Raw genomic sequence first — 16,882 nt, forward strand, 5'->3', positions numbered from 1 at the left:
TTTCCTGAAAATAGAAGCTTTCATGAATCAGGCCTGAAATTTAGCAAGTCCCTGAAAAACTGTGGCCAGGAGTTTTTTAATGGTAGAGCATGCAGGTAGAACTATAGTACTTAACAGATTAATACCTGAATTTAACATAATTTTTTAACTTTCACAGTTGCTTTTCCTTGGCGAAAAGCTTTAGAGTTTTTATAGCTCTAAAACATTTATAAGCCTTTGTTTTAATTTCTAGCCTTTCATTTCTTTCAAAAGACTTGCCTCATGATTCTCACAATTTTTTTTCCCTAATATAGTAATTGAGTATTTTTAACCAGCTTTAAACAAGAGCTCTGAACCATCTGCCATTTCTTTTTTCCATGTGTTAACTGTGAGGTTCACTGATGATAGACTGGAGGCCAGACTTTAAAAAAAAACACACAGTAATAGCTAAAAATTTCAGGCCAGTCTTTATACACTACAACTGGCTTTTCACAGCTGTATAATAAGAAAATATAAATTTTTATGTAATAGACCAGGCAAGAATACAGTGTCTATTTTTTGTCCTATATCTTCTTTCACAATATTGAAGTATATGATTTGTGATTTGTCACACTCAGGTGAAGGTTATGCCTTTTGGTTCAGAAAATACAAATAAGAACTTTAACATTTGATGGGATTGCTCCTCACAGTGATCATTCACAGTGATTAGAAATGTTTTAGGCATACAACTGCATATCTTAGAAAATCTGATCATTTCTTACTGCCAAGAAAGGTCACAGAAGCAGTGATCTAAAAGTTCCTGATGATGTTTCGTCTCCACAATGAGTAGAGTGGAAAGCAGCAGCAACTCATTAGCTGAATGTAACTAATTTGAGGTAATTGTACACCTCTCTGTTCTTGTCACTCTGTGAACCAGTAGGGACAAATGTTAAGCCAAAAAATTTTTTCCAGTAACACTGTCTGCCTGTGGCCAAGGAGGTCATTCATGGACTACATGTAGGCACAACACTATCTTTAGGCATGTACCTACAACGCGTTCCTAGAGTATGACATTTTCTGGATCTGGAACCTAAAATGTCTGGATCTTTTCTTTTATGCTCTGCATGACAGAAACAAAACATGACTACCAATATGAGATAGCAAAAGAATGTACATCATGGCTCTGATAAACCAGCTCTGACAGCTCGTAACGTAACAAATCATAATGATGGTTTTGGGAAAAACACAATGCAATTAAGGCATCTCCGGTAGCAAAGTAATAATTTAGGAATTTGGAAATTATTTCATTTGGGAAAAATGAAATGTATCTCATTCAATCAAACTGTTTTGCAAATCAAAATACCAGAGAAATACGTACCCCACCAGAGTGAATACAGCTGACAAACACAACAGGCTGTATTTGGCATCCACAGACAGTGGTTTAACCGGGATTAACAGGAACCTTTGCAGCTGGAGCCAGGAGCTCCTAGCAGTACTAGCTCCTAGGCGAGCTAGCAGCCAAGCAGTATTTAGTACAGTTAAAAGCTCAATATTGCTTAGTCAGAGATTAAAAACAGAGTCTAGATTCAAACAGAGCAACTCATTCCTCCCTTCTCCCTGGTCCTGTTCACCTGTTTTAAAATACGACTAGCATAAAAGTGAAAAACCCAGGAAAGAAAACGTGGTTGTCCTCTAGCACTTACAAAATACTACTACATGCTTATCTTGGGGAGGATAGATGGCCTAGGTCCAAAGTTTGCTGAGGTCTATGGGAACCTTTTTTATTCTGCAATACTGTGTGCCTGTGGCTTCACCTCCCACTGCTTGCCCCGCATGAGGACATAAAGAACAGGTGATAAAGAGGACATGAAACATAGAATGACTTCAAGCACTTGCGGACAGCATCAGTTGTTAACACCTAGTTGCAGAAGGCTGACCTGTGGAGTGCAGGGAGAAATGCTGCACTTCCACATACACAGTGCCCAATACATAGGACAAAAAGAAGGACCCTCAACAAATGAATTCCTCATCTGGAAACAGCCACAATGCAGAAGGTAAACCAGATAAATCAAGAATCTAGGCCTTCTAAATTTTTTTTTTTGCTGTGTTTCATTGCCTGGCCTTCTTCAGCTCAATCTTCCACATATTGAAAATAATCTTTAATTGCGATTAAAAATTACAAGTTCTGAAGAAAACTGTTTCACGCTCTCTAGATTAAGTACCTGTAGGCAACACCCTGCACTACAATGAGAAATAAACCAGCTAAACAAAAAAACCCATGTGCTACATGTAATACTACTCTAAGAGAAATCCTTAAGAAATAAGGGGATTAATTCTAGTTGTCTTTTGCACTGAACAGAGTTTGGTAGGATGAAAAATACAACCATAACCAGAAAAAAAAAGTAGAAAATCTATTGTGAACACAGAGTGAGATTGTATTTTAAAATATTGAACTCACTGTAATTTATAAGCATGCCATCTGCAAAACCCACTGTTCGTGAACTCTGACATTCATTCGCAGTATATGCAATATCTTTCTGTATGGATTTAAATCTTCATAACCCCTAAGACTTATGTAGATGATTTATCAAAACTTGAAAATACCTTTAGAATCTTCAGAAGTACAGTTTTCATCAAAAGAAGCCTGCTTCCTCCTTTTCCAAATTTCCTTTTCCCCCATTTCTACTCTAGGCTGAGGGCTACTCTGTTGTAAACAGAGGAAAAATTATGTCTTTCTAGTTAGAAGATTAGCCTGAGGTAGTCCACCTTAAAGGGAGAATGTAGAGCTGGTATGCTAAAGAGGGAAGTCTGCATTCCTGCATTGCAATACATTCATTCACAATGAATGGAGTTTCAGTTTCTAATGGGAGAATTGCTCAAGACCTGAACTAATCTGGTGAAAATGTGCAAACATTCTCTGTCAATAGCATTGACTAAGGTTATTGTTCACCAAGGTGGATAAAACCTAATAAAATCCTTTAAGGAACTCAGTACAAACCCGCTTCTCTGCTCTGGGTCTCAGTTTCTTCAGTGTTTTGCTTCTCCTCTGTACAGGTACCACCTATCGAGGAAAACAAATAAAAATTATCTATTATATATCTTTTTATTGGTAACAGCAGCAGCAATATTAATTGTAACCAATTCAGCACAAACTGCTAATTTACAGCAAGGTGCCGTGATAAAAGGGGAGAGATATAAAGGTAAACAAAAAAACCCTTGCAAATGTAATCAGTTACATTAAAAACAGTCACATTTTCACATCTCAAGCTGAGGAAAGGGGTTAGATTAAAGATTTTATCTCAACAGGCACACTGATAATATCTCTATGCCAAATAAAGGTATGTTTCCCTAAACACCATCTGCAACAGATGAAATTGTTGCTTGATCATCACCTATGTATTTTATACAGATTATTTTCCTCCAGTAACATTTCCACAAGATCATTGAAGTGGCTGTGTTTCCAACATGCAGAACCTACTTTTATGCTTATGGATGGTGAGAATAGGAGGGGGAGAATCTCCTGAATTTTATTTTAAAGGAAAAGGCACAATGCCACTTAGCATAAAGTACAAAAATTCATCACAAACGACTGCACAGAAGAGAGCAAAATAAACCAATGATTGCTAGGATTGGATGCATTTTTCCCCTTCTTACATTCACATTCATTCCCAATCTTCTCCACTACTTTACATTTGCATTCATTATCCACTTTCTTCCCTCCAGCTCCCTTTCAGAAGGCAGGTACCAAACAGCAAATTACCACTGAGAAAAGTAATACCCTGGGGAACGTCAATGGATATGAGATCAAGCTCTCTTAACCTTTTCTTGGCCTGATTACAAATCTATCAGGAAGTATGTATTTTCAACGATGGAGAAGGCTCTTTTAGCTTCATAATAATGTTAGAGGCTGCAGTGCAGCATGCTGGATCAGATGCGATGGCTACAGTCCCTCTTTTCCAGCATGGTGAGATAGATGGCGAGAACAGCTGAGTACCAGCTTTAATGAAGCATTTGAAAAACTGACTGCTGAGCATATATACTGGGAGAAAGGAAATTCATTCCCAGGCCTGTAAATGGCTTGATAATGATACATGTATTTTTTGCTGTGATCTCTTCTGGCTCCTGGGTTTTTCTGATTACAGCTTCTCTAAAGCAACACGGCTAAAGTTCCTCACACCACCACCTTGCTTTTACTTAACACATGGAGTCTATTGAAGAGAACAGCAGTAGCCCAAATGCAATTAGGTGGATGGAAGAAAAACAGAGAAAGAGTGTGTTTTTCAGAAGCAAATGTACATCTGGTGGCATGCTGCGATCAGCTAATATTTAAAGGCTGAGATATGATGCTCTCCTTTCCAGCAGGCAATACATGCTGGCATCCAGCAGATGGGACTAGCAGAAAAGTATTTCCAAGCTGACCCTGCACAGAGCTGCTCTCAGGAGGAGAGGAGATGGAGCAGGAGTTTGACACCCCACCTGAGAGGGGAGGGCAGGGAGCAGCTGATGGCCATCATCGGGGACTTGGGCCTCCTGCCTGCTTAGTAACTCTTTGTACTGATTTTAACTAGCCTTAATGGATGACTAGCTATAGTGATTTCTTAGCACATTTTGAGCTCTAACCTGTAAAAAATTGCATTACATGGATGACCAAAATGGCTCGATAAAACCAGCTGGATTTTTCCTTGCCCCACCTGAAATCAAAAAGTATTCTTTTCAAAATCAGTGTTCTGCCTGTCCACACACAATTGGAGGACAAAATATAAAGTTAGCTGTACTAGAAGATAAAATCTTTCTCTCCCTCTCCCTGCTTGTCTTCTAAAACATGGGCTTGGGACTTTGCAAGCTTTGCAGCAAGCAATTAATAAATACGGGAAAAAAAATCCTTTGCATCACCAGGATGTGTTTCAAAGGGATAAAGTCACCTAGCTCAGGAGCTGCAGAAAGGAACAGTATGTTTGAGACAATACAACAGTGCAGTAACACTTGGAAAATCTTTACTGTTAGGTCAGATCCAAAGAGAATATTGCACCACTGCAAAACAAGGGGTCCCAAAGCAAAAAGGATTTAATTATGGCCAAGTGCAACATATTTTGCTTTGCACAGAAAACTTCATATTCAGAAAAAGCAGGTCAGGCATAAACAGTAACTCCCAATATACAACTGAAAATCATTTCAGCAATTAGCTTACTGCATTCACAACATAAAACTACATTTCTGGATGATACTTGTTTCTATATCCATTATAACATGTATGACTATAACCGTGAGTTATTTGGCTAAAACCAGATATTTCAAAGATTTCACGGTTATTGTCAAGGGACTACATCTCTTCTTGAAGTCACTTACCCTGAGCAAACTTAAACTACAAAAGAAAGTTTAAATAATCATCTGGTTCATCAGATTATCAGATAAAGCACATATTCATCAGTACGTTTTGTCAACCCTAAATCTATTATTTCACTGGAGATTCACTGTTTAAAACTGGTATAATAGAAGGATAATTACAGCACTATATATTGGATTGTTAACATGTTTTCCATCCAACGCTTCATTTTGTTCCTTGAAAAAGAAAAATGTATAAGACTTCAAAAGCAGAAGCTTTAGCTCTTGTACTCTGACCCAGTCCAACAGACTGACTCGATCGTGACATGAAAATTAATTTTGATCAGCATATTAAAAGTACATGTTGTGCTTGTGACGTGACTTCGACAGAATTAGAGAAAAGGAAATGCTAAAAAATTAAGAATGTCCATGTGATCCTCAAGTAAATTACTTGCAGAAGGAAGGGTTAAGCTCTGCTTGGCCTGGAGAATCTCTTAATCTCAGGAGAAAGGGAGGAAGTGGAGTACAAATACACCGATAAGAAAGCAAACTATAGGGTGGAGAAGTGACTAATCCCAAAGTGTCTGAACAAACAGTTTCTTCCCTTTTTTTAAAAGATCTTCTAATAAGCCTCTCAACTGAGTGTCTTCTACTGATGAAGAGTCTTTCTGTAATTATTGCTCTCCATTGGAGCTGGGTACAGAGCAAATGGAAAGGCTTCAAGCAGCACATGCTCAAGGCAAAGAGCTGAAAATATATTTTACAAGAGTACCAAGCCAGTTTTTCACCATATTTTTATTCAGCCCTAGCAGAGAAGTCAGACCCAGTGCATTTCCCTTGAGTCTTCTCCATTACATTATTAATAATAAAAATGTCTTTTCCACTGGATGGCTTCTACAGTATCTGCCATCCTTCTCTTTCCACTACTGCAGCAACTGGCAATTGCATTTCCTCTAGGTGAAAGCTGTCCTCACAATATCTGCTTTTCTATTAGACTAGTAATTGAACAGCAATCTGTCACTCACTCTAAAGGAGATAGAAAAAGTGCCGAACAACATGTCATGTCATTTTAGGCCAGCAAATGTAAATGATTTTGAGCCACATCAAAAGACAAATGGGAACATCTGTTTCTTTTCCGTGGCATGGCAGTCAGCTGAAAAAACAGGAGTTTGAGAATTACAGTAGCACTGTACAAATGAAATAAGCACATCAGACACTACAATACCTACTTCTGGCCATATATTTTCATTTCCCTTGCCAAGCTGACTACCGCCTGATAGGCACTTGCTCTCTCCTCTTGGCCTTTTTCTTTGAGATCAGCAAGAAAATTCCCCCCCCCAATGATATATACCCCCATTGATATTTGGTAAACAGTGATCAATCAGTACATTCAGCAAGCTGGCAGAGCAAGCAGCACTTCTAACTAAACCAGAAAACCGGATACTCTGCGAGTGCCTGCTCACTTTATGTTAAGGAGAGGTATTTAGCATGCACAGTGATATGCCAGCTGCAGCAGCAGCCCCAAAACAGATGATATGATAACTAATAAGCCAGCAGTCAGATGGGAGAGGGCTGCGACAAGATCCCTATGAAAGTCCAGAGGACAAACTCTCAGCAGCAGCACCAGAGCGGGTTTTACTATTGTTCCCATTTTCTCTGCAAGACCCTGGAGGCACGTGGCTTTTTACATCTTTCACTGTTCTTGCGACAAACATGGCAAGTCAAAAATATTAATAGCCTTGCTGGCCTCTTGGCTCTTCCCATTTCAGAGCTGAATAAGTGCCAGGTTCACTCATACACCTACTCTTCTTCAGCAGTTCCTTTCTTCACAAGCAGTCAGTGACATACTTCGAGCTGAGGCTAAAGTTGGTGTCTCAAAAACTGGTGCAAGAAAGACATTTTCCAGAAGAAAACAGAACTGCAGATAACATATTTTTAGTTAAAGGAAGAAATTCTGGATAACCAGTACAAACCAGTCTACTTCCACCCCTCCAACTTAAATGTTATTAATAATAAAATTGTATTCACTACTAAGAAAGCTGTACTTATTGTCATTTGTAGCGTGTCAACAGTCAGGGTAAGGTTCCTTCAGGCACCCTCCTCCTTTCTGGAGCAGAAATAAGAGAGACAGAGGGCCAACCCCTCAGGCTCACATCTCACAGACCTGTGTATGTACCACATCCCTAAGCACCAGGTTTGGCCCTGTTACATCCCCTCATGGCTCCTGCCGTGCAAGTTTGGGTGCATCCTCTGGTTCTCTGGGAGGCCAGCAACTGTGCATCTCCTGTGGTCTGGCTTGCAAATCTCTCTTCAAGCTGGGCCACACCTCTATGACAAATGCAAATACAAACGAAGATCTGGCAGACAAAGGATGCCAGTTTTGAATAATCTTTTTTACAGCATAAAAATATCACCATGGTAATCATACTAATGACATGAAGGTCCTTCTAGGATAACAGGGAAACTAATTAGTGAGAAAATTGAAAATATAGGGCTTGATCTTACAGCTGTTACATTCTGCACGAGTAGATATGCTGACTTCATTGAAACCCTAAAGTGCGAGAAAGCACACACATATCCATGTATACACTCAGGATCATACTGCCTGCAACCATTTTCAGAGTATTCCAGTGACAAAATGATATCAGACATAAAACAAGAAGCACATACACACAAAGGCCATTACTGTAGAACTTACAAATGCATTAAAATGAATCATTAGGGTGGTGGCCTGAGGTTACTGAACATTTTCAGTTTGCATTTCAATTTCTTTTAATTAAATTATGATTTAGGTCAGTTTTAATCACTACTTGTCTATAACCCCTTTGGGGTAAATTTTAAGAAGGGTGAGTAAAGAGTTATCTGCAGTAATTGCTTAATGGAGTTATGAGACTTCTTCCCTCTGTGCTGCTTCAACAATTTACCTCACCGCAGATGCAGACCTGAATGCGCTGCTGTCAATGCACGCAGCTTAGTGAAGTTGTCACCATAACAAATAACAGGTTTTCATTTTCATGCAGCATTTTGTCAAGAATTGTTGAGGAGTGTGGGAAAACAATTAGAAAACTTTAGCTCGTGGGTATTATCTCAGGGGTTAAAAATAACAGTATTGTATTTCACCTATTTAACATCCTGAGAAGTATAGGAGCCCAGTCTAAAGCCCCTCGAAGTCATGAAGTCACTAGGCGTGTTCCCATTGCCTCACTCCTCTGTGGATCACAAGGCAAGTAACTCAGCTTCATTATACCTTTCCTGGCTAGGGAGGAACAGCCACAGCATCAAATTAGGTCTTGGAAGACATGAGCACTCAGATTTGTCCCAACCCACTTCGTACATAACACTGCTAGGAATGTTCAGCTAGGCTGGTTTTTCACTGGGTGTAATTCTTCTGTCTGACATACAGTGTGACTCAGATTTTGCAATACAGGTGCCTGGCAAAAGACATCTAAAATTTCATTGCCAAAGATGCTGATCATCACTACTTCTGACAATCTGCAACTGTGACTGTTCAAAACAAATGAAAGCAAACATCTCTTGGAAGCTTGAGCTGTTCGACGTAACCAGAGTATGGACATCGTACCCTACATGTCATATACAGCCCATATTGAGGACAAAGATACAATTGGCATTTTGATGCAAAAGATACACACACTGTGTATGTCTATATGCTGCACAAGTATTAATCACTGTTATCATAGTATACAAAAATGGGCAGAAATCGCTCACGTGAGTTGATGCATGTTGAAGAGCAGGCTGAGGAAGAGCTCAGAGCAGAACAGAGAAGCCCTGACTCCTAGTCCTATAGGCAGTCTATCTAAAAGACAGAGAAAGAAAGGGACCCCCATACATGAAGGTGCATAACAGGATCACAAGTTTCATTGTTACTATGTCAATTTACTATTTGTTCATACCTTCCTGGTGTGCCAAAGAGTCTAGTTAACTGCACACTGTTAAGGACTGTGGCACAGCTTCTTTTCCAAGCCATAGTCAAAATAAAACATGAGACCTATTTCATTTTTTTTGCATGCAGGTAACAAAATCATGTGGTGTGGCAATGTAACAAAGTGAAGAAATGGACAGAGAAGCCACATAGGAGATCACACTTGTTAAAAACAGCATAAAAAGTGAACAAAAATATGCACTATTTTGCATCAGTATCACAGAATTAAGGGACTAGCCCTGTCTTCTGCACTGGACCTGAATAATCATGATGGTTTACTGTTATTCACATCATGGTTAGAAATGAGAAATTCATTCCTTGACAGATGAGTCCCCTGCAGGTACACTGGTTTGTCATTGCGTATAATCCTCCTCTGACAATATTGCATTAGTCACTTTAGTAACTTAGTATTTTGCACCTTTGTTTATCTCAGGAGAAAGAAAATTTGCTCTGAAGCATCTAGTGTGAAAACAGGAATTGAAACTGTTTGCCTGGTATAGTTTATGCACATGTATATTTGACTGGTAAAAGGAACTGAAACGGGTAAATGGTCAACATAAGCAGGACGGCACGTCACCTGCGGAGGCCAAAATGAACTGCGTTTCCAAAGTTGTTTCGTGTAGCTACTGCACGGCAACTTAATGAAACAGTAGAAGCCACTTCAGCAATGAAAAGAATCTTCTAAGAAGGGTTTGCTCAGAGAGCAGATACAAATAAAAATACAGACAGCATCCTGGTTTTGCCCTGGCTAAGTAGAAGGTGATCACCTGATATTCTGAGAGCTGTAATCAGTCAAGACAGATGGTGGACTTCAAAACAAAAGTGAAAAAAGAAGCTATCAACCAAAGTGGACCGGGGTTAATAGCATCACTTTAAATATAACCAATCTGCATTAAGGTGAAACATTTCACAGACATGTTTGATACACATGCTTCCCAGGGAACAACTTCTGTAGTACTTTATCTTAACTTAAAATTTTATTTAATGATTTGGTTTGGTGGCAAAAAGAATACACTAACTTCTAAGCTATCTTAATAAGAAGTAGCACTTTTAAGACTGAATAAGAGAATGTGAATTTTTGAAGTATAATTATGTGTCCAGATGTTCATTTTTAGTAGATTATGAGTGGAGCAGAAATTTAGTGAAGAATATTACTGCCCTGTGGGATGCTAAGAAGAAATGTGGCTACAATTTCTCAAATGGTAAAAGAATTGCTTGCTATAAGCCGAGGAACATTTTAAAACTAATCAGAAGTTGAACCTAGTTAATACTAATCCATACCTTAAAGAGAGAGACAATCAGGCCTGCATAGTATTAGAAGCTCCCTAGAAAAGACGCTTTGAACAGCACTGTGTAATGGTGACAGAGAGCAGCTGTTGTACGCAGCCCCCAGGCCCAGGGAGGATTAAATCCACCTCAGAGGAAAGCAGCACAAGCCAAGCACTGTTGACTTTTGTGGGTGCACACACTATATCCCTCTCTATGAAGCTAGGGAGTGAGCAGCAAAGCTGCAAAATTTGTGGTATATAAAGGAGAACCAGGAAGGGGAAGCCTTAAGTTAATCACACAATTAAAGGACTAAGCCAAAAAATGGATTTTATTTTTTAGTCCCAAGACTATGCACTTTTTGTCATTGGACAAAAGCTATTGGGGAGAAGGGATAAGGAGCCAGGGCATCTCCCTCTTGGTCAGCATCCTACCTAATCGCTATGAGCTGCTGAACCAATGAGTTGTCATGATAAGATGTGACTCCATTTTGCCTCATTTCTGCTGTGTACTCTAATCACTAGACTGACATCTGTCATGGACAGAGCATCCACCAAGTGAGGCAGAAGCCTGCTGGTGTAAGCCTCAGACTTCTGACACTGCCGAGCAACATTTCAGACATTTGATGTTGCCCTTGAAAGCCAAGGGGTGGATAGTGGTTGATAGTGTGATGACCCCATCAGGCAAAGAGACCAACTCTACCAACTATTTTAAAGGTAATTTGTGTTCATTTTGACCTTCTGGGCTTGGCTTATCCATCAAACTGTTCTCCTTTCCACCAAGTGAACAGAAAGCAGACAAAGTTCAACCTGGACGAGCAATTCCAACAGACCAACTCCTCAAACATACACTGTGCCTCAGCTAGGGTGATCATGTGGGACCAACAACCTATGAGGAAGAATCCGGTCATTCATTTTGGGAGAAATTTATGAGAAAAGTGGGAGCAAGACAACTTGCAGAGCTCCAGTTTCAGGGAGGACAAGGAGGATCCTGACCTCAGGAGGCACAGAAACAGCTTTTGCTGCATGGATTATCTTTCTCCTGGAGGAGGAGAAAGATCAGGCAACTGTGCTGCTGTTATTAGATGCATTAGTTGTCTTTGATACAATATTGATCAGCTGCAGACCATGGTGGGAATGGATGGGGCAGCTCTTGGGCAGGCTCTGGTTTATATCTGAGAAATCTCATAAGGAAAGAAAAGGCAAACAGTTTTGCTTCTCCCAGTCTCAAGAAAAATCTATTGCACACACCTAGCTGCTCAGCTCATAGAGGAGGACATTTGGGGAGGTAGCTAAGAGAAATAAGGAACATTTTAAAATTTTATTTTGTTAGACTTTTGTAAAAATTGTTTGCTTTTGCTTGGTGACAATCAGTAGGATGAGAACAGGTGACCTGTGGCACTTTTGCTAACTCGTGGCTCCTATGCTGTGACAAGTACTGCCACTTTGTCTATGTAATTACTTTAGGATTTTGTTATGAAGCTACTGAAGTAAGAAATGCTAAGATTTGTTTAGAGCCAAACATATTTTTCCTACCTGAGACTTTACAATCACTCAATCACGAGTGCACCTGACTGAAGGGGAAGGCAAAATTATCACTGGCTGATTTTACTCTCCCAGGACCCGGGAAAGGGGGAAAAGAAAAAAAAAAAACTAAAAAAAAATTACACTGTATATTTGCACGTGTCAAACATGAAATACTGCAGGGAACCTGGGAGTAAAGAATATTTCTCCATGATTCCAGTCTATTCATTTCCCCTTACCCATGCTACAATGAAAAAATACTGAATATAACCATTGACAGGAGAATCTGCTATGCAGTTCACGCTTGCTTTTCTCTATCAACTCTCTGAAGGCAGAGAACAATATATCTAATAGCATAATAACAGACACCATTAATACTTTACAGTTTTGATATAAAATTGCTTTCATTAGCATGTCAAGTGTTTATTTTAGCTTACTGCAAAACAAGCCTCTTATATACAGCCACCTATTCGACTTTCCTTGATTACAGAGAGGCTAATAATGAAGGAGTCTACTTTCTGTGATCTTCTGTGGAGATTTTTACATGCACTGAAAAGATATTGCTCCATTACCTCTAGCCAATGAACCAGCTTGGTGTGCTGGAGAAAAATATTACAGCAGAAATATTACTAAACTCAGTGGAATAGTTTTTACAGACTGCCACAAGGGCATGCATGAGGCTATTAAAATAGCAAGTTGTATTCCCATCTTCAGTCTAAAAGGTCACTGACAACTAAGCAGAGGAAAAAACATCTGGTTTTTCCTGTGCCTCAGTGCATATCTGTTAGATATTTTATATATTACCAAGGGGTAAACAATATCTAATGTTAAATACAAGTATCTTTGGACTTGCTTTTATTGCTAAAAGCCATGGCTTGGGATTTTTTTGTTTGCTGTTTTTTTTTATTTTTTGTTCTGGGATTTGTTTTGGGTTTTTTTCTTTTTTTCTTTAAAATTTGGTGTACCTAAAGCATGTGAACTATCCCAAAGTTAAAACATGCTGAACAGAAAGCACTTCTGTTTTACCATGAGGAAAATTCACCCAAGTTGACCTCAGGTGGAGTTTGGCTTTATTGTGTTTTATTTGAGACTGTTTATATGCATTAGCTACTCTGAAGGTCTTTTTAAAAGAAAAAAAAAAAAAAAAGAAAAAGGCATTTTTTTTAAGTGAAGACAAACTCCTACCTAAATAAAATTACTCAGACATGTAGTTCTGGTTCATGTCACACATTCACAGCTTTCATAATCTTCAAGGCTCCCCATTAAAAGTTCTTTTAATTAGTCAAAACTGACAGCTAATAATTAAAACAATAAAATCTAAATCCTATTCTCAGCCAAATGTTTGCAAATCCCATTTGCTTAAATGGAAATGGCTCACAGGTGTGTTACATTAGACTCTAGCCACTTGGCAACTTTATAGGAATTCAGTGTCTGGAGCCTAATAGCTTGACTCCTCTTCAAAACCGAGGCATGGGTAATGCCACAGAAACCTGACACAGGTTTCTTTCCCAGCCCCCCTCAGCAAATGCTTTAATTACCATTTTTTTTCTCCCCATCACAACCACCCTCAAGTTTAAATTTAGACTTTCAATCCTAAACATTACAAGCCTGATTCCTCCCTAAAGAGAAGAGGACTCTGTCACTGGCTAGATTAAATTCTGCAGCAACGATTATGTGTTACAGGCCTCAAGTCTGCATCAGCAAAATCTACTGTACAGCATCAAATTCAAGGAATTCAAGCATTTTACAGCTGGAGGGTAATGCAATCATTCTATTGCCATGCTATTTACTTCACTCTTCCAATACATTTGTTTGTGGTCCACAAAGTGAACTGTAGGTCACAAGGAAACATTGACAGGCATAATAAACTAGGAAATGGTATCTAGTAAGCCACAGAAAACAGTGCAACAACATCAGTTATTTTTCCAATGGAAGGAAAATCTTAGAGTTTTGCAACACACTTTTTTCCTCTCTTTTTTTTTTTTTTGACACTGATACAATGAAAGCTTTTAGCCACCCTCCAAATAAAAATATATCATAAAAACTATTATTGTTTTGCCTATTTATGAATATGGAAAATGACTCCACGATCCCACATGCCATTTAGCCTGCATATAAATTGACATGTGGTTTGTCATCATTGAATTCTCTAATCCAAACATAAACTTGGTACTTTAATTTGAGCTGGGTTTAGTACAGCATGAAAGGAAAGATGACCAGTCAGGATGAGATTTCTTGGGTGCCCCCACACCTTCCAGGTGATGACAGCTACTGCTTTAAGTACTTGACATTAACAACCAGTCACAATGTTAGTGACAGGATGTTACTAGCAGTTCCTTAAAGTGATGGATGTTAACATTTTTCTGCTCTTTATGACTCACACTATACCCCAGTCAGAATATTTTTGGAGCTGAATGCACAGTGCTGGGTCAAAATGATGAAGACTGTGGAGACACTGGTTGAGGTGCAGAATGAGACATGTCACTTGAGGAACAGTAGGTCAAAGAGAATCCATGATACGGTACTGTCATGGATTAAAGATTAAGGTTCATCCTTTTAGCTATTTCACATAAGGGGAATTCTCCAGCATTGGGGCATTTTGGTCTTCCACACATATGAGAGCAATGTGAAACTCTGCACTCTGAAAATAAGTCTTTGATTTTAACATCTTTTAACAACACTCCCAATGAGATAAAGTTTAAGAAAAGATACTTTGATCCAATTTTAGAACAATAAAGACCACATTTACCTCCATACACATGGACAAGCTGCCCTGTGAAGACTCAAGTGCAGGAAAGCACTCTTACAGGAAGAACAGTATATGCATAATGTTAAGCACCTGTGACTTCTGACTGTGGATAGATGTAATGCACTGCATAAGGTCTAAAGCCATAAACACCATAACTGGGGTGGAAAGGGATACAGGAAAAATTTCTTACAGAAAAGGAAAGCAAGAATTTTACTGCTCCATGCTTTGCAGCAGGTAGCTGATTTACCTGACCAACTTAACCAACCAGACTATGAGCCAAGCCCTGCACAGCATGCATTACATTTTGTATTATTAATTACATAAAGTCAGAAGAGGTTAGAGATAAAACAGCAACAATTTCTCATTTTATATCAGCAATAATTAGTAGCCCATCACATAAAAATAGCATTTGTAATTCTGAATCTACCTTGAGATGAAATATACTTCAGAAGAATTACAATCTCATGATGTAGGCCAAAAGGAACTCTCCAAGTGTATGCAAATGACATTCTTAAACGAAAGTTTTCCAGTTCTTTTCCAAGATTTCAGAGAAACCTTTCCCCCCAAAATGCAAAATTGATTAATAGCTCAGAAAAGCTGCCAGACCACCTACCTTCAGCATCACCTTGCAGGTCCTCAGGCTGCTCCGCTTTGCTCTTTGTGGGAGATGGAGGCTGGCCTTTTTGTTCCAATCCTTCTTTAAACATAAAATAAGTATTACATATATTATTCTGAAACTGTTTTATTTTATCAGCTATTACTATGTGTGATACCACAACTGTGAGCACCTTTTATATCAGAATTCCATTCAGTGCCTGATAACCAACTTTCAATTATTAAAATTAATTACTGTGTCATCTGTTACAAAAGTCATAATATGCATATTTCAGTGTGGGCTGGACTTTCCCTAACTTTCACATGACAGCACTGAAGAAAACTCACACTAAAATAATCTACTTCTTCACAAACTCTTAATCTCTTAAGAAATAAAAAAAATTAATAATGTTTTAATTTTTAGTTTTTAACAAAATATATGTTATACCGCATTATTGAACTGTGGAGAAATAATCTGAACGAAATTATTTTTCCCTCTCATCTCAATTCTCCATCCAATGCTATAACACAGTAACAAATTAATATTGACTGAAATTAGTAATTAAATGAAAGGTAGGGAAGCAAGTCTGATACTGAAGTAAAGTTAAGGAAATGAAAGCTTTACAAGATAGAAATGTTCTGGCTGAAAAAATACATTCCTACCTTTTAGCCAGAAAGCAACAGGAAGATGGAGGAAAAGGAAAACCTCCTAAGTAAAAACAGTAACTGAGGCCAGTGAAGTTTAAGACCTCCCCTATTTGTAGGGACTGAAGTTCACAGTGTATAATACCCATGGCTTAAATTTTGAAAATTATTACTTTTTCTACAACACTTTCACGACATCCTGTCATCTTAGTGTAAAGGATGAGATTACTGTTTGTTTGCTAAGATATACCTCAAGGCACAAACTGGTAGCAAGGAAAGCCTGTTACTACAAAAAGGACTCCAAGTCAGAAATTAATCATAAAAAGTATTTGTAAATTAAGACATTTAATGCAAGCAGTTTCACTAATTAAAATATTCTTCAAACATTGTTGCTTAACCATGAAAGCAGAGAATGGCAGACAATTAAAATTCAATTCATTGCACCTATTGAATCTATTCAACCATGATGGGAAAATTACTTTCTGTCATTTGACTTTCTGTCAAACCTCCTGATGCCCTGTGGCCAGCTGAGAGCTTGGGTGAAGGAGAATCCTAAAGAAAACACACTTTTGTGCATGCTGGAAAGAAGTCTTGACCACTTGTAAGCGTGAAATTTAGAAAGACATATGACCTTGATTGATTTACCCCTATTGCCATGCCATGAACAAATAAGAATCATGGTATTATCTCAAACTGATTAGCTAATTAGAAACTGGGGGAAAAAGCTACCTATATGTGTATCATAAATTGCTTAAGTGTTCTGAAAACTCCCATCTTTTCTGCTGTCATACATACTCCACACAATCATCTACTTCATATGTCACTGGATTTTTAAACAGCTCTCAGCGATCCAGTACCCAGTTCTCATAAAAGATTCAGCTCTGC

At 38.5% G+C, this 16,882-nt stretch overlaps 1 protein-coding gene across 8 annotated transcripts in view; it reads right to left on the minus strand.

Moving 5' to 3' along the window:
* Window positions 1-16,882, minus strand: part of LOC135312536 (ADP-ribose glycohydrolase MACROD2-like) — a 914,210-nt gene that overhangs the window by 59,383 nt on the left and 837,945 nt on the right. For 7 of the 8 annotated variants that reach the window (XM_064446745.1, XM_064446742.1, XM_064446744.1 and 4 more), the window contains 2 exons: window positions 15,372-15,455; window positions 2,957-3,019 (listed from right to left, as the gene is read on the minus strand). In XM_064446745.1, the coding sequence (XP_064302815.1) occupies window positions 2,957-3,019; window positions 15,372-15,455 (147 nt within the window). The remainder of the gene's footprint in view (window positions 1-2,956; window positions 3,020-15,371; window positions 15,456-16,882) is intronic. The other variant, XM_064446740.1, reaches the window with a different exon arrangement.

The sequence above is a fragment of the Phalacrocorax carbo genome, chromosome 3 (genome assembly GCF_963921805.1).
Source record: "Phalacrocorax carbo chromosome 3, bPhaCar2.1, whole genome shotgun sequence".
NCBI lineage: Eukaryota > Metazoa > Chordata > Aves > Suliformes > Phalacrocoracidae > Phalacrocorax > Phalacrocorax carbo.